This window comes from Pempheris klunzingeri, chromosome 8 (assembly GCF_042242105.1).
Source record: "Pempheris klunzingeri isolate RE-2024b chromosome 8, fPemKlu1.hap1, whole genome shotgun sequence".
Lineage (NCBI taxonomy): Eukaryota > Metazoa > Chordata > Actinopteri > Acropomatiformes > Pempheridae > Pempheris > Pempheris klunzingeri.
In genome coordinates this window covers 542,225-558,982 of record NC_092019.1, presented here as the reverse complement: position 1 = coordinate 558,982, position 16,758 = coordinate 542,225, and the positions used below count along the sequence as shown (strand labels likewise).

At 47.5% G+C, this 16,758-nt stretch overlaps 1 protein-coding gene across 1 annotated transcript; it reads left to right on the top strand.

The window, feature by feature from the left end:
* Positions 1 to 23: 23 nt before the first annotated feature.
* On the top strand, positions 24 to 14,994 carry dcst2 (DC-STAMP domain containing 2). Its single transcript, XM_070834770.1, has 16 exons — positions 24 to 124; positions 247 to 479; positions 1,867 to 2,037; positions 2,214 to 2,315; positions 2,639 to 2,833; positions 3,244 to 3,309; positions 3,395 to 3,608; positions 3,961 to 4,118; positions 8,163 to 8,327; positions 8,412 to 8,579; positions 8,686 to 8,786; positions 10,217 to 10,365; positions 10,889 to 11,010; positions 13,591 to 13,684; positions 14,494 to 14,688; positions 14,802 to 14,994. The coding sequence occupies exons 1-16, from the start codon at positions 24 to 26 to the stop codon at positions 14,986 to 14,988; spliced, it is 2,421 nt and encodes an 806-aa protein (XP_070690871.1). The 3' UTR covers positions 14,989 to 14,994.
* Positions 14,995 to 16,758: the final 1,764 nt, after the last annotated feature.

Sequence of the window (16,758 nt, the reverse complement as noted above, 5' to 3'; positions counted from 1 at the left end):
AGTCAGAGAGACACGAACACAAGATGGAGAGAGAGAAGAGGAAAAAACACCTGATGAAAAGTGATGTCAGAGTCCAGGTGGCCGGGGGCGGAGCTACGTGGGCTGTCAGAGGAGTCCTGAACAGGTGAGAGACACACTGACAACCTACAGCTGGTAGCTAGCAAAATGCTAACAGCTAACAGGCTCTCATTGGCTCTGAATCTGTAGAGTAACTAAAGATATTCTCAGGTCCTCTGGCCTCAGCAGGTGGAGGAAGGTCAAAGGTCACCTGTGGGAGGGGGGGCGGAGCGTGGTGGCGTTTGTGTCCGGGCTGCTGTTGGCCTCCCTGTACGGACTCTCGGCTCTCGCTGTGCAGAAACAGCCGCTGTGGTTCTGTGTTTACTCCACGCTGGCGGTGGCCGTCCTGGCAGCCTTCGGTCTGGGCCTGTCGGTCAGCGTCCGGGCCAACGTCACCGTGATGCTGCCCTCACTGTGCTCAGGTGAGTTCATCAGGCACCTGTCAGGACTGTCCGCCAGAGCTGCTTCACCTTTATATCTATGAGAATGAAACAGCAGCAGGTATTAAAGGGTCACTCCCCTGTTTCTACCCATGATCCTCTCTGTCCACATCCTGGTAGGTAGTAAAAGTGTTGGAACTGGTCCAGTAGATCACCTTCTAAACTAGAAGCTAATGGTAGCGGTGTATCACTTTCACTTGTAGCATAAAAGAGTGAATATGGTGCGGCGTGGTCAATAAAACCAAATCATCTGTGGGCTTTCTTTATGGCAATGGTAACGTTAGGTTCGCTCAGGGAGAACTGTCAGTGGAACAAAATAATATTTACATTTATTTTGAAATTTAAATGACCTTCAGTGTAACAGAACAGGTAAATATAAACAATTTTAGTGCACTTTTATAGAAATACATAGTAAAGTGTCCCAAAAGAAAAGTTGTTGCAGCAGTTGTTTTTCTAAATTAATAGATATCTCTCTTTACTGCACAGTATAATAAGTTTTCCTCTATTCACAAATAATAAATTCAATTGGCAAATGAACTCAATGATTTGAATGTATAGCTAACTAGCTCTGCTAACCTTAGCTTTCATGGCATCAATTACACACATCAACAGCATTTATATATATACTTTTTCCCTCAAAACAAGATCATGACCATACTCGTATGCATCACTACATCCATACAGTTTGTCTCTGATGGGTTTTAAGTTTCTTTTTTTAGCCATAAGAGGATGCACAACTTACAACAGCGACACAGTATAAATACAGCACTTAGCGATGTTAGCTAGCAGGCTAAGCTAATGTAGCATCGACCATGAACCTCACCGGAGCTTGAAGAGAAAAAAACCAAACACTAACAGGGATGTCTCTCGTCGATCAACTCGTCAGATGTGGAAATCTACTTCAGTCTACTTCAATTCAAGTTTCAAACATCAAAGTTATCAACATCAACATCAAAGGGTCTTCTCAGGAAGTTTCTCCGGCATTCATCTAAAGGCGCGAAAAAAACACTGCTGACGAGAAGAGCCGACGAGCCGACAAGAGCCGAGAAGAGCCGGAAGATTTTCCAGATTAACCCTATAATTGCCGAACAGGGAAAAATCTCCAAATGAACCCTGTAAATGCTGACAGATCTAAATACAACACATCTAACTATCAATTCATTTCCATTGGGTGAAATTAATGGGGGCTACATAATTAACTACTTACCTCTTCATTTGATCAGTGGCAGCCATTGGACTGTCCTACTGATTTCTGTTTGAACTTTTGTAATGAATAAAGTTTATTCAGGGCTCCCAGAAAGAGGCGGGGCTTCCATTGGAGGCGTGTCCCTGCTCAGCTAATCACAGCGCCCCCTGTCTTGTGTTTCAGCCCACGGCAGGAACTTCCTACTCTTCCTGTTCGCCTCGGCGCTGCTGTCGGGTCCGCTCGCCAACACGCTAGAGAACACGGAGCGGGCCGCCGCCAGCCTGCTGTGTGGAGCCGAGCTGGCAGCCAATCAGACGCAAGAACTGATGCAGAGAGCGGCCACGCCTCTTTTCTGTAAGATCCTCCCACTTTCCTCAACACATATTAATACTGTCGTTCTAACGTTCTTCTTCTTCTTCATATGAATGTTGTGGTCGCTGGTCGTCCTTGTTGCTTCTGTTGATGTTCCTTTTGATGTTCTTCTTCTTCTTCTTCTTCTTCCTGCTGATGTTGTAGTTTTGTGGTTGCAGCCGTGTTGGACCAGATCAGAGAGATCAGCAGTAACGCTCTCTCAGTCGCAGGACGAGTCCAGAACTTCGTCCACGCTCTGACTGACAGCGTCCGCCATGTGGGTGAGTGTTAAAACAGAGTTTAAGGTGGAAACACACAGAAACAAAGAGAAGAGACGTCATCTTCATGTTTAATCTCTTATCTTTTTATATTATGTGTTTTTTAAATCATACAGTTCTTAAGGAAGGTTCTAGGCTCCTTGTCAAGGGAATGGGTCCTTTGTGTGGTTCTTCAAGGCCATGAAACCATTTTAGGAGGTTTTAAGAGACCTTGGCAAGGTCATGGAGTCCTTGCTTAGGTCCCAGGAGTCCTTGAGGATGCTTCTCTTTAATCAAACAAATCAATAAAAGTGAATGATAAACAGCTCTGACCTCTGACCCCACAGCTCGCACTCTGAGGAACGTTCTCCACTTCCTGGTGGACATTGGCGATGTGTGCAACGCCAAGTTGGGCTCTCCGTACAGGAAGTGCCGGGCGGTGTTCGCTGAGGCGCGAGCCGACTGCACCACCCTGCTGGGAGAGTTTGATTTCCTGTGTGGCATCGTGGACGTCTTCCTGCCGCTCTGCAGCCTCGCCCGCGGTGCGTTCACTGACATCACACCCTCTGTGCACAGTGTTGCACCTGTCTTTACATTTGGTCCTGGTTAGTCCTCCTCAACCTGTGAAAGTCCTTCAGAACTTTATTTATTCATCATTTATTAATTGGCTGGACATTAGCCTGAAGCTAACGTTAACGTTAACGATATAGTGTCATATAGATGTTTTATCTATGTTTTCAGTGTTTGGCTTGAAATGTCTGGAATATTTATATATATTATAATGCTTATGTTAAAATGCTAATGCTAAGGTGCTAAAGTTAAGATGCTAACTATTATGAAGCTAATGTTGCTTTTGTGACAGGTTACAATAAATAATAATAATGATAATAATAATAATCGTTAGTTCCTGTTTTTTATTCTACTTCATCTTCACAACTGATTTGTGTTCCAGCCGGCGAGCTCTTCTGCATCATCCCCTCCTTCATCGCCAAACATCTAAAGAGACGCCTGGCAGCTCGTGAGTTCATTATTTTGATAAAGCTTTTAAACTTTATTGACAACCTCCGTGCTGCCGCTGAGCTGCCGTGTCTGTGCTCCCTCAGCCACCGTCGCAGCGTTTCAGCGAATGAAGAGAGAGTTTGACTTCAACATCTCGGCCTCGGTGACCTTTGACCTGGACGCCGACAGCAGCCGCTCTCTGCAGCAGGTGTCTCAGGACATCATGGCGGAGGTTTCATCAGTGCTGCAGGTGTTTCAGAGGCTGAGCGAACCGCTGGCATACGGCGGCCTCGTCCTGCTCGCCGTCTCCTTCCTGAGGTCGGGACTCACGCTGCGGTGGAATAGAGTGAAGCGTGTTTCCCTTTCCTTCATCTTCACACTTCACTTCCCCTCACTGGACTTTTACAATGTTAAAATTAGCATTTTAGCAAGAGTGCGAGCTAACGTGAGAGCATTAGCATGGCACAAGCTAAAATGTTAAAAATCAAACTGTTAGAACATCCTGAAGCTAACATGCTAATATACTGAAATGCTAAGTGCTTCTCCTCCCTGACGTCAGGACTCACGCTTCACTTTATTTCATCCACACGCTTCAGTTTCCTTCATCAACATACGTTAGCATGTTAATGTGTGTTTACGTGTGTGTGTGTGTGTGTGTGTGTGTGTGCAGGGCGGTGCAGTACAGACGCAGGTATCTCCGGGAGCTGGACTTCGATAACGTCTACATCAGCGCTCAGTTTGAAGAGCTCGACCAGCAGGTGGCCTCAGGGGGCGGAGCCTCGGTGCTGCCAATCACACGCAGAGAGGCCAAGACCTACATCTCACCACGTCAGTACCCAGTGTGTGTGTGTGTGTGAGATCTTCTGTGATGGTTAATATCAGCAGGTGATTGAAGCGTCGGTGTCCTCTGATTGGTCGGTATCAGTCTGTAAAGAAGCGTCCTCTGATTGGTCGGTATCAGTCTATAAAGAAGCGTCCTCTGATTGGTCGGTATCAGTCTATAAAGAAGCGTCCTCTGATTGGTCGGTATCAGTCTGTATAAAGAAGCGTCCTCTGATTGGTCGGTATCAGTCTGTAAAGAAGCGTCCTCTGATTGGTCGGTATCAGTCTATAAAGAAGCGTCCTCTGATTGGTCGGTATCAGTCTGTATAAAGAAGCGTCCTCTGATTGGTCGGTATCAGTCTGTAAAGAAGCGTCCTCTGATTGGTCGGTATCAGTCTATAAAGAAGCGTCCTCTGATTGGTCGGTATCAGTCTATAAAGAAGCGTCCTCTGATTGGTCGGTATCAGTCTGTATAAAGAAGCGTCCTCTGATTGGTCGGTATCAGTCTGTATAAAGAAGCGTCCTCTGATTGGTCGGTATCAGTCTATAAAGAAGCGTCCTCTGATTGGTCGGTATCAGTCTGTATAAAGAAGCGTCCTCTGATTGGTCGGTATCAGTCCGTGTAAAGAAGCGTCCTCTGATTGGTCGGTATCAGTCCGTGTAAAGAAGCGTCCTCTGATTGGTCGGTATCAGTCTATAAAGAAGCGTCCTCTGATTGGTCGGTATCAGTCTATAAAGAAGCGTCCTCTGATTGGTCGGTATCAGTCTATAAAGAAGCGTCCTCTGATTGGTCGGTATCAGTCTGTATAAAGAAGCGTCCTCTGATTGGTCGGTATCAGTCTATAAAGAAGCGTCCTCTGATTGGTCGGTATCAGTCTGTATAAAGAAGCGTCCTCTGATTGGTCGGTATCAGTCTGTATAAAGAAGCGTCCTCTGATTGGTCGGTATCAGTCTATAAAGAAGCGTCCTCTGATTGGTCGGTATCAGTCTGTATAAAGAAGCGTCCTCTGATTGGTCGGTATCAGTCCGTGTAAAGAAGCGTCCTCTGATTGGTCGGTATCAGTCCGTGTAAAGAAGCGTCCTCTGATTGGTCGGTATCAGTCCGTGTAAAGAAGCGTCCTCTGATTGGTCGGTATCAGTCCGTGTAAAGAAGCGTCCTCTGATTGGTCGGTATCAGTCCGTGTAAAGAAGCGTCCTCTGATTGGTCGGTATCAGTCCGTGTAAAGAAGCGTCCTCTGATTGGTCGGTATCAGTCCGTATAAAGAAGCGTCCTCTGATTGGTCGGTATCAGTCTGTGTAAAGAAGCGTCTTCTGATTGGTCGGTATCAGTCTATAAAGAAGCGTCCTCTGATTGGTCGGTATCAGTCCGTATAAAGAAGCGTCCTCTGATTGGTCGGTATCAGTCTGTAAAGAAGCGTCCTCTGATTGGTCGGTATCAGTCTGTAAAGAAGCGTCCTCTGATTGGTCGGTATCAGTCTGTAAAGAAGCGTCCTCTGATTGGTCGGTATCAGTCTGTATAAAGAAGCGTCCTCTGATTGGTCGGTATCAGTCTGTAAAGAAGCGTCCTCTGATTGGTCGGTATCAGTCTATAAAGAAGCGTCCTCTGATTGGTCGGTATCAGTCTGTAAAGAAGCGTCCTCTGATTGGTCGGTATCAGTCTATAAAGAAGCGTCCTCTGATTGGTCGGTATCAGTCTGTAAAGAAGCGTCCTCTGATTGGTCGGTATCAATCTATAAAGAAGCGTCCTCTGATTGGTCGGTATCAGTCTGTGTAAAGAAGCGTCCTCTGATTGGTCGGTATCAGTCTGTGTAAAGAAGCGTCCTCTGATTGGTCGGTATCAGTCTGTGTAAAGAAGCGTCCTCTGATTGGTCGGTATCAGTCTGTGTAAAGAAGCGTCCTCTGATTGGTCGGTATCAGTCTGTGTAAAGAAGCGTCCTCTGATTGGCCGGTATCAGTCTGTGTAAAGAAGCGTCCTCTGATTGGTCGGTATCAGTCTGTGTAAAGAAGCGTCCTCTGATTGGTCGGTATCAGTCTGTGTAAAGAAGCGTCCTCTGATTGGTCGGTATCAGTCTGTGTAAAGAAGCGTCCTCTGATTGGTCGGTATCAGTCTGTGTAAAGAAGCGTCCTCTGATTGGTCGGTATCAGTCTGTATAAAGAAGCGTCCTCTGATTGGTCGGTATCAGTCTGTATAAAGAAGCGTCCTCTGATTGGTCGGTATCAGTCTGTATAAAGAAGCGTCCTCTGATTGGTCGGTATCAGTCTGTATAAAGAAGCGTCCTCTGATTGGTCGGTATCAGTCTATAAAGAAGCGTCCTCTGATTGGTCGGTATCAGTCTGTGTAAAGAAGCGTCCTCTGATTGGTCGGTATCAGTCTGTGTAAAGAAGCGTCCTCTGATTGGTCGGTATCAGTCTGTGTAAAGAAGCGTCCTCTGATTGGTCGGTATCAGTCTGTATAAAGAAGCGTCCTCTGATTGGTCGGTATCAGTCTGTATAAAGAAGCGTCCTCTGATTGGTCGGTATCAGTCTGTGTAAAGAAGCGTCCTCTGATTGGCCGGTATCAGTCTGTATAAAGAAGTGTCCTCTGATTGGTCGGTATCAGTCTGTATAAAGAAGCGTCCTCTGATTGGTCGGTATCAGTCTGTGTAAAGAAGCGTCCTCTGATTGGTCGGTATCAGTCTATAAAGAAGCGTCCTCTGATTGGTCGGTATCAGTCTGTAAAGAAGCATCCTCTGATTGGTCGGTATCAGTCTATAAAGAAGCGTCCTCTGATTGGTCGGTATCAGTCTATAAAGAAGCGTCCTCTGATTGGTCGGTATCAGTCTGTATAAAGAAGCGTCCTCTGATTGGTCGGTATCAGTCTATAAAGAAGCGTCCTCTGATTGGTCAGTATCAGTCTGTAAAGAAGCGTCCTCTGATTGGTCGGTATCAGTCTGTAAAGAAGCGTCCTCTGATTGGTCGGTATCAGTCTGTAAAGAAGCGTCCTCTGATTGGTCGGTATCAGTCTGTATAAAGAAGCGTCCTCTGATTGGTCGGTATCAGTCTATAAAGAAGCGTCCTCTGATTGGTCGGTATCAGTCTGTATAAAGAAGCGTCCTCTGATTGGTCGGTATCAGTCTGTATAAAGAAGTGACGGTGTTTGTCAGTCAGCTCTTTTTGTTAGCCAATGTTAGCATCCCAGTTAGCATTGCAGGTAACATGAATTATGGATGCACCTCGCTAACCCAGCTAGCCCACTAGCTCCACCTTCTCGTCCAAATCACTTCTGACTCCAAAAAAAACAAGACGTCACCGTGGCAACGTCCACTTCTGTCAGTCTGTGGTTTGAATGAAGTGATGTGAACTGAAGTGAAGTGAGCAAAAAGTAAAGTAACCTGAGGTAAAAGGAAGGGATGTGAACTAATGAGTTAAGATGAACTCCTTTGAATCTGTGGTAAAGTGAAGTGGACTGATGTAAAGTGAAGTGGACTGATATAAAGTGAAGTGGACTGGACTTAAGTGAAGTGGACTAATGTGAAGTGAAGTGGACTGGACTACAGTGAAGTGGACTGGACTGAAGTGAAGTGGACTAATGCAAAGTGAAGTGGACTGGACTAAAGTGAAGTGGACTGGACTGAAGTGAAGTGGACTAATGTAAAGTGAAGTGGACTGGACTAAAGTGAAGTGGACTGGACTGAAGTGAAGTGGACTAATGTAAAGTGAAGTGGACTGGACTACAGTGAAGTGGACTAATGTGAAGTGGACTAATGTGAAGTGAAGTGGACTGGACTGAAGTGAAGTGGACTAATGTAAAGTGAAGTGGACTAATGTCAAGTGAAGTGGACTGGACTACAGTGAAGTGGACTAATGTAAAGTGAAGTGGACTAATGTAAAGTGAAGTGGACTGGACTACAGTGAAGTGGACTGGACTACAGTGAAGTGGACTAATGTAAAGTGAAGTGGACTAATGTAAAGTGAAGTGGACTGGACTACAGTGAAGTGGACTAATGTAAAGTGAAGTGAACTTATTTAAACAGTGCTGAGCTGAAGTAAACTGAAGCGTCTGTCCTTCAGTGTCGTTCCACCTGGCGGGCCGAGAGCGGCGGGCGGTGTTGGTGGGCGTGGTCTCTGTGCTCAGACACCTGGTGATGGGGGGCCTGCTGGTGGCGCTGGACTTCCTGGTGTTCTGGATGCTGGATCAGGTGCGGCACCAGGTGAAGGGGGACGTCGTGGCCAGAGGTGAGGCGGCGCTCCTCCCAAACTTTGTTAACGCTGCCAGTTGCGACGGCAGTAACCATGGTAACCATGTGCGTCCCCCATCAGCTCCGGTCACGGTGGCGGTGCAGGTGAACGGGTCCGGTTACGCCTCAGACATCTTCAGAGACGTGGCGGCTGCGTTCAGCGTCCTGCAGCGAGGAAACATCACGGTGATCAGCAGGAAGTGTCTGCTGGAGCCGTCAGAGCCGGACTACAACACCTGCTTCACCCTGGGTACGCACAGGAAGTGACATCACGGCCGCAACAGCCAATCAGATCGATACAGAGACATGACTAATACTGGTCCTGGTCCTGGTCCTGGTCCTGTTCTGTGTTGCAGGGTTCCTGTTGGGTTTCGCTCTGTTGGTCTCTCTGACCGGAGGATTCGTGCAGCGCTGTAGACGACTGGTCTGTTCTTCATATCATCCAGAGAGAGAGCAGGTACACACACACACACACACAGGTACACACACACACACACAGGTACACACACACACACACACACACACACACACAGGTACACACGCACACACGCACACACACACACACACACACACACACACACACACACACACACACACACACACACACAGGTACACACACACACACACACACACACACACACACACACACACAGGTACACGCGCACACACACACACACACACACACACACAGGTACACACGCACACACACACAGGTACACACACACACACACACACACACACACACACACACAAGTACACACGCACACACACACACAGGTACACACACACACAGGTACATACACACACACACACACAGAGGTACACACACAGGTACACACACACACACACACACACAGGTACACACACACACACACACACACACACACACACAGAGGTACACACACAGGTACACACAGGTACACACACACACAGGTACACACAGGTACACACACACACACACACACACACACATACACACACACACACACACACACAGGTACACACACAGGTACACACAGGTACACACACACACACACACACACAGGTACACAGGTACACACACACACACACGTACACAGGTACACAGGTACACACAGGTACACACACACACACACACACACACACACACAGGTACACAGGTACACACAGGTACACACACACACACACACACACACACAGGTACACACAGGTACACACACACACACACACACACACAGGTACACAGGTACACAGGTACACAGGTACACACACACACACACACTTGTCCTTTTAGCTTTTCCAGCTGTTTATCTACCACTGAACTAGTCAACTGTTTAACTAGTACCCAGCTATTTACAGACAGACAGACAGACAGACAGACAGACAGGGGCTCAGTGGGAGGAAGCCCAGCAGAGTGGGTGAAAGGTCTCTGAGCAGAGAGGCATGTGAGGAATCTGCAGAATGAGACACGTCTGAACCTGCAGAGACTGAAACCCACCAAACACTCTGAGGACCCTGAGACGCTCACACACTCCGCTCTACCACACACTCCAGGGCCCTCCAGGAACCTCCGTGACTCTCCAGGATCCTCCAGGGCCCTCCAGGAACCTCCATGACTCTCCAGGATCCTCCAGGGCCCTCCAGGAACCTCCATGACTCTCCAGGATCCTCCAGGGCCCTCCAGGAACCTCCGTGACTCTCCAGGATCCTCCAGGACTCTAAAGGATCCCAGCAGATCCTCATGAGTCCCTCAGTCCTTCCTCAGTTCTCAGTAACCACTAACTAGCTCATCATCAGATCACCAGATCTCTAGAAGCCTCTTCTTGGTGCAGCAGCTGCTCTTCATCAGAGACCTCGTAGACAGGAAGTGAGTCCTGACGCTGACCTCACTGTTGTTTGTGTGTTCAGGAGAGGATTCGCTTCCTCCGACAGCAGATCCTGGATCAGAGGAGGACGGAGGGGAGAGCCCTGAGGAGATCTATAGCTAGGATCCTAGCTGACCGAGGAGGAGGAGGAGGAGGAGGAGGAGGGAGTCTCCTTCAGACTCTCCTGCTGAGGTACAAACACGTCATTTTTACCATCAGCAGGAATGTAACTAATATATTAACTCAGGCACCTGAGAACACCTGAGAACACCTGAGAACACCTTTGTTCTTGTACTTGAGTATTTCTCCTTTTGCCTGCTGCACGATGATCTGACAGATCACCTGACAGATCACCTGACAGATGATCTGATTTTGTACCAGTAGTTTGTAAAAGTTGTTTTTCCTCTGAATGACTGAAATCATTTTTAAAGGGCACTTCTGCTGTTTTGCTCGATTGTTTTACATATTTTGGGTTTGAACTTAATATCACAGTAAGATGAACGAACAGAAACTCCTTTGTTCTGTGACCTAAAATGACTGTTTTTGTCAATGGAGTCTGGTTCATGGCTGCCACAACATGTAGAGGTGGGACGCAGGTTTAAAACAGTGGAATGACCCTTTAATGCAGTAGTTTTGTGTTTCTTTGTGGCTACATACATGCCATGCTGGTCTATCGCAGCTACACCAGCACCTCCGCTGTGTCTGTGTGTCTCAGGTTACCTGGAGGAGCTCACCTGTCTCGCCTGCCGGGCCTGTCGTCTGTCAGCTGTCTGTCCTGCGGTGAGGTGGTGAGACAGGAGGACAACGCGGCCGTCTGCGGTGTCCCACGGTGTTCAGGTAGAGACAACTTACTCATACCTGCTAACTGTTTGTGACGTGAAGAAGCCCAGGGAATCTGCTGAGAGCTGAACTTTGTGTTTGTGGTGAAGTTTCCTCCTTCACTTCAATCAGAGTGATGACGTGAGACAGGACGACCTGGTTCTGATCCAGGTGTTGGAGCAGAGTAAGAACCACTGTGAGTGTGTGTGTGTGTGTGTGTGTGTGTGTGTGTGTGTGTGTGTGTGTGTGTGTTACTGTGTGTGTGTGTGTGTGTGTGTTACTGTGTGTGTGTGTGTGTGTGTGTGTGTGTGTGTGTGTGTTACTGTGTGTGTGTGTGTGTGTGTGTGTGTGTGTGTGTGTGTGTGTGTGTGTGTGTGTGTTACTGTGTGTGTGTGTGTGTGTTACTGTGTGTGTGTGTGTGTGTGTGTGTGTGTGTGTGTGTGTGTGTCACTGTGTGTTACTGTGTGTGTGTGTGTGTGTGTGTGTGTGTGTGTGTGTTACTGTGTGTGTCACTGTGTGTGTGTGTGTGTTACTGTGTGTGTGTGTGTGTCACTGTGTGTGTTACTGTGTGTGTGTGTGTGTGTTACTGTGTGTGTGTGTGTGTGTGTGTGTGTGTTACTGTGTGTGTGTGTGTGTGTGTGTGTGTGTGTGTGTGTTACTGTGTGTGTGTGTGTGTGTGTGTGTGTGTGTGTGTGTGTGTGTTACTGTGTGTGTGTGTGTGTGTGTGTGTGTGTGTGTGTGTGTGTGTTACTGTGTGTGTGTGTGTGTGTGTGTGTGTGTGTGTGTGTGTGTGTGTGTGTCACTGTGTGTTACTGTGTGTGTGTGTGTGTGTGTGTGTGTGTGTGTGTGTGTTACTGTGTGTGTCACTGTGTGTGTGTGTGTGTTACTGTGTGTGTGTGTGTGTGTGTGTGTGTGTGTGTGTGTGTTACTGTGTGTGTGTGTGTGTGTGTGTGTGTGTGTCACTGTGTGTGTTACTGTGTGTGTGTGTGTGTGTTACTGTGTGTGTGTGTGTGTGTGTGTGTTACTGTGTGTGTGTGTGTGTGTGTGTCACTGTGTGTGTCACTGTGTGTGTGTGTGTGTGTGTCACTGTGTGTGTGTGTGTGTGTTACTGTGTGTGTTACTGTGTGTGTGTGTGTGTGTGTGTGTGTGTGTCACTGTGTGTTACTGTGTGTGTGTGTGTGTGTGTGTGTGTGTGTGTGTGTTACTGTGTGTGTCACTGTGTGTGTGTGTGTGTTACTGTGTGTGTGTGTGTGTGTGTGTGTGTGTCACTGTGTGTTACTGTGTGTGTTACTGTGTGTGTGTGTGTGTGTCACTGTGTGTTACTGTGTGTGTGTGTGTGTGTGTGTGTGTGTGTGTGTTACTGTGTGTGTCACTGTGTGTGTGTGTGTGTGTTACTGTGTGTGTGTGTGTGTGTGTGTGTGTGTGTGTTACTGTGTGTGTGTGTGTGTGTGTGTCACTGTGTGTGTTACTGTGTGTGTGTGTGTGTGTTACTGTGTGTGTGTGTGTGTGTGTGTGTGTGTGTGTTACTGTGTGTGTGTGTGTGTGTGTGTGTGTGTGTGTGTCACTGTGTGTGTCACTGTGTGTGTGTGTGTGTGTGTGTGTGTGTCACTGTGTGTGTGTGTGTGTGTTACTGTGTGTGTTACTGTGTGTGTGTGTGTGTGTGTGTGTGTGTGTGTGTGTCACTGTGTGTGTGTCACTGTGTGTGTCACTGTGTGTGTGTCACTGTGAGTGTGTGTGTGTGTGTGTGTCACTGTGTGTGTGTCACTGTGTGTGTGTCACTGTGAGTGTGTGTGTGTGTGTGTGTGTCACTGTGTGTGTGTCACTGTGTGTGTCATTGTGTGTGTGTCACTGTGTGTGTGTCACTGTGTGTGTGTGTGTGTCACTGTGTGTGTGTCACTGTGTGTGTGTGTGTGTCATTGTGTGTGTGTCACTGTGTGTGTGTCACTGTGTGTGTGTGTGTGTCACTGTGTGTGTCATTGTGTGTGTGTCACTGTGTGTGTGTCACTGTGAGTGTGTGTGTCACTGTGTGTGTGTCACTGTGTGTGTGTGTGTGTCATTGTGTGTGTGTCACTGTGTGTGTGTCATTGTGTGTGTGTGTGTCACTGTGTGTGTGTGTGTCACTGTGTGTGTGTCACTGTGAGTGTGTGTGTCACTGTGTGTGTGTCACTGTGTGTGTGTGTGTGTCATTGTGTGTGTGTCATTGTGTGTGTGTCACTGTGTGTGTGTCACTGTGTGTGTGTCACTGTGTGTGTGTCACTGTGAGTGTGTGTGTGCTGAGGGAGTGTCCTGCAGCTCTGCCTCTTGTTGACTCAGCTGAAGTCAGATAACAGAGTAACTGTAGCTCAGACTGACCTGAGGCCAGTTAACCCTTCACTTTATTTTGACGTACTTGCTTGAGCTTCATGACATCTCAGAGGGAACTAAGAGCAGGAAGCTAACGGAGCTCTTCCTCACACTTCAGCTTCCTGCTGTTAATACTTCACATCCTCTGAGTGTCATATTTGAGTGTCCTGTCCTCCACATGTCGTTCCAGCTCTTTCTTTGTGTTTCTGTCCCTGGTTTTCACGGGCTGCTCCCGCCGCTGTCTTGTTTTTGCAGCCGTGTACTGTCGGCCATGTTTCCACAGTTTGGGAAACACGTGTGTCGTCTGTATGAGACTTCTGACCTTCCAGGAAGACGGCGAGGAAGAGCTGTGAGTGTTTTTGCTTCAACTGCAGAGGAGTAGAAATACAGCAGAACTCCAGTGCTTTTAAACCTATTAGATGGAAAGGATCCCTACAGAGAGAGACCTGGAAGATCCTTTTGGTTTAACCACAAACAGCACACACACCAGACTACATTCACTAAAACAGGGATTTTAGAGAACAGGACACAGGAGCTGCTGCTCTGCCTCCATTTCGATTGGTTAGTTTGCTTGTGTTATTGTGTGACTTTGGTGTTTTGAAAGGGTTGGTTCAGATCTAAGACAATATTTGTGTAACACACAATAACACAAACAAACTACAAGATTCAGGCAGTGATAATCTAGCAACTCCAAGGTAAAATCCCTGTTTTAGTGAATGTAGTCTGGTGTGTGTGCTGTTTGTGGTTAAACCAAAAGGATCTTCCAGGTCTCTCTCTGTAGGGATCCTTTCCATGATGCTGTCACACACTTAGAATAACACTCTGAGCCTGTCAGTGGATCAAACAAGCTCTTTTAGTGGACCTACTGTGATCAGGTGCAGTTGTCCCAAAGGATCACGTTGCAGCCATTGCAGCCCGTTTGGTGTCTGCTGGCTGAGGTGATCTACTGGACCAGTTCCAACACTTTTACTACCTACCAGTCACTCAGACACCAGGATGTGGGCAGAGAGGATCATGGGTAGAAACAATGGAGTGACCTTTGTGTTCCTCCATCACATGATAAGATGATGGATCATGTTGAGTGGTGGAATGTAGTTATTATAAATCTAACCTGTAGTTTTGTCTTCAGTTTCTTTACCTCCTGTTTGTTTCCCTCAGTGACTCCAGCGATGACGAGCAGCTGAGTTTGTCGTCTGCAGCTCTGAACTCAACTCGCATCAGTGGCTCCGCCGCCCAGAAACTGATGAAGAGGAGGGTAGCCATGGCAACATGCCAACGAGTCAGAGCAACAGACGACGGAGGGGAGAGCGTCAGCAGCGGCCACGTCAGTGTTTCCTCCGAGTCTGAGCTCAGGTAGGACGGTAGGCTCAGGCTGCACGTTGATCACCTGGTTTGGAGGTTTTACTTGCCTTTCTAGAGGGATAAAAACAAAAGAATTTCTGTTTTCCCACCCTGGCTGCTGTCAGTGAAGCAGACATGATGTACCAGGACCAACCCGGATCAGACGACAGCGATGCCTCCTTCTTCTCCACCGCCTCGCCCACCCGGCAGGACGAGACCCTCCAAACGGTCGTCATCCACACACCTGAACCTTCAGGACTCTCCGGGACCAACCAGGACTCTCCAGGACCCTCCAGGACCCTGTCCCCATGATCCTGATTCACATTAATCTGTCACTTTGTAGTTAAAGTTATTAAAGCACAAAATGAAAAGCTGAATCTGGATTGTTTCTGGAGCTTTCAATAGCATCTTCTTCTTCAGCTGTTGGAATTTTCTTAGTAAGTGAACATTAACTCATGGGGCAGTGACTTCCAGTGTGCTCCAGAGTCTGACCTCTGACCCCTCACACACTAAGTCTAAGTGTTAAAACATGACTATCTAGTTCTTTAATAGTCCAGAAGAACACACAGAACTACAAAACATCTCCGTTAAATATTAAATCTGCTCTGGATTTAACTTCAAATATGTAAGTGATGCTAACAATGCTAGCCACGTCTGCTAAATGCTACTGTAATGCTAACAATGCTAACTATGGCTATTAAACATGAAGACATGATGCCCGACATGTTACGTCACGTAAACAAGGCGCTCGTGTTAGTTGTTAGTAGTTGCTAGGCAACACTGACAGGCAGCAAAGACACCGAGAGACTCCTCGCTGTCTAGAAGCCACCAAGGCTAAAGCTAGCTAGCGAGCTGCTAATGTTAATGCAGGAAATGTGAGGCTGTTGTAGCAACTTTTTCCTCAGGCACAAAATTACTAAGAAAAACTCCACACGACTAATATCACACGATATGAACTCAGCAGCCGCAGGATAATTATCTTCATTCTGAAAATGTCAACATTACACTGCAACTCGTGAACTCACAGCTTTCACAAAATGTCCAGAGTCATAAATGGGCCTTTGGTAGCAATGTTAGCCATCATCTACAGACCAGCAGCAGCTACGCTAGCACTAATGCTAAGGATTCTAGCCATGTGTGCTACATACAACAGTTGTGATACTAGCTGTGGCTGCTAAACAAAAGAACATGAGGGCCTTGCACTGAAAAATATTGTTGCTGAGATAGCAGTAACGGCAACAATGCTAACCATGTCTGCTAAATGCAACCGTTAAAGCCTCCTCAATGTTCAGGCAGCAGAGCTGTGTGCAGACCCATGGGAACTGTGCTAGCACGAATACTAGGGATGCTAGCCCTGTCTGCTAAGTGCTGCTGCAATGCTAACAATGCTATCCATGTTTGCTAAGTGCTGCAGTCATGCTGAGAATGATAGTCATCTCTGCTAAATGTATCAGTAATGCTAACAATGATAGCCTTGGCTGCTAATGTCTGCTGGCTAAGTGCTGCGGTAATGCTAACTATGCTAGCCATGGCAGCTAAGTGCTACAGTATATTTGAATAAACCAAAAACATGGTGTCTGTCGGTGTTATGAGGTCTTCCCTGGTGATCTCAGGTGATCTCAGGTGTCCTTAGATGTCCCCAGGTGTCCCCAGGTGTTTCCAGGTGTCTCCAGGTGTTTCCAGGTGTCTCCAGGTGTTTCCAGGTGTCTCCAGGTGTCCCCAGGTGTCCCCAGGTGTCTCCAGGTGTCCCCAGGTGTCTCCAGGTGTCCCCAGGTGTCTCCAGGTGTCCCCAGGTGTAGACTGTGTGGGCCATCAGACCATTGATGTTTGATCTCAGCTTCTTGAGATTCCTCCTGTGTGAAGAGAGAAAGGAGCTAAAGAAGAACATTTACCTGTCAGTCTGTGTCAGAGCCACGCCCCCATCACGCTCAGGTGATCTCCAGCTTCAGACTGTACTGGTCAGCTCCAAGTGTGTGTGTGTGTGTGTGTGTGTGTGTGTGTGTGTGTGTGTGTGTGTGTGTGTGTGTGTGTGTGTGTGTGCAGGGGGAGGACCAGGAAGCAGAGTGTGAACCCTCCGTCAGT

Excerpts from the sequence above, each read along its gene's own strand:
- dcst2 (XM_070834770.1), top strand. The coding sequence starts at position 24 with ATGGAGAGAGAGAAGAGGAAAAAACACCTGATGAAAAGTGATGTCAGA. Across the intron at positions 2,038-2,213 it reads AGCGGCCACGCCTCTTTTCT|CCGTGTTGGACCAGATCAGA; the intron begins GTAAGATCCTCC and ends TTGTGGTTGCAG. Across the intron at positions 14,689-14,801 it reads TCCTCCGAGTCTGAGCTCAG|TGAAGCAGACATGATGTACC; the intron begins GTAGGACGGTAG and ends GGCTGCTGTCAG.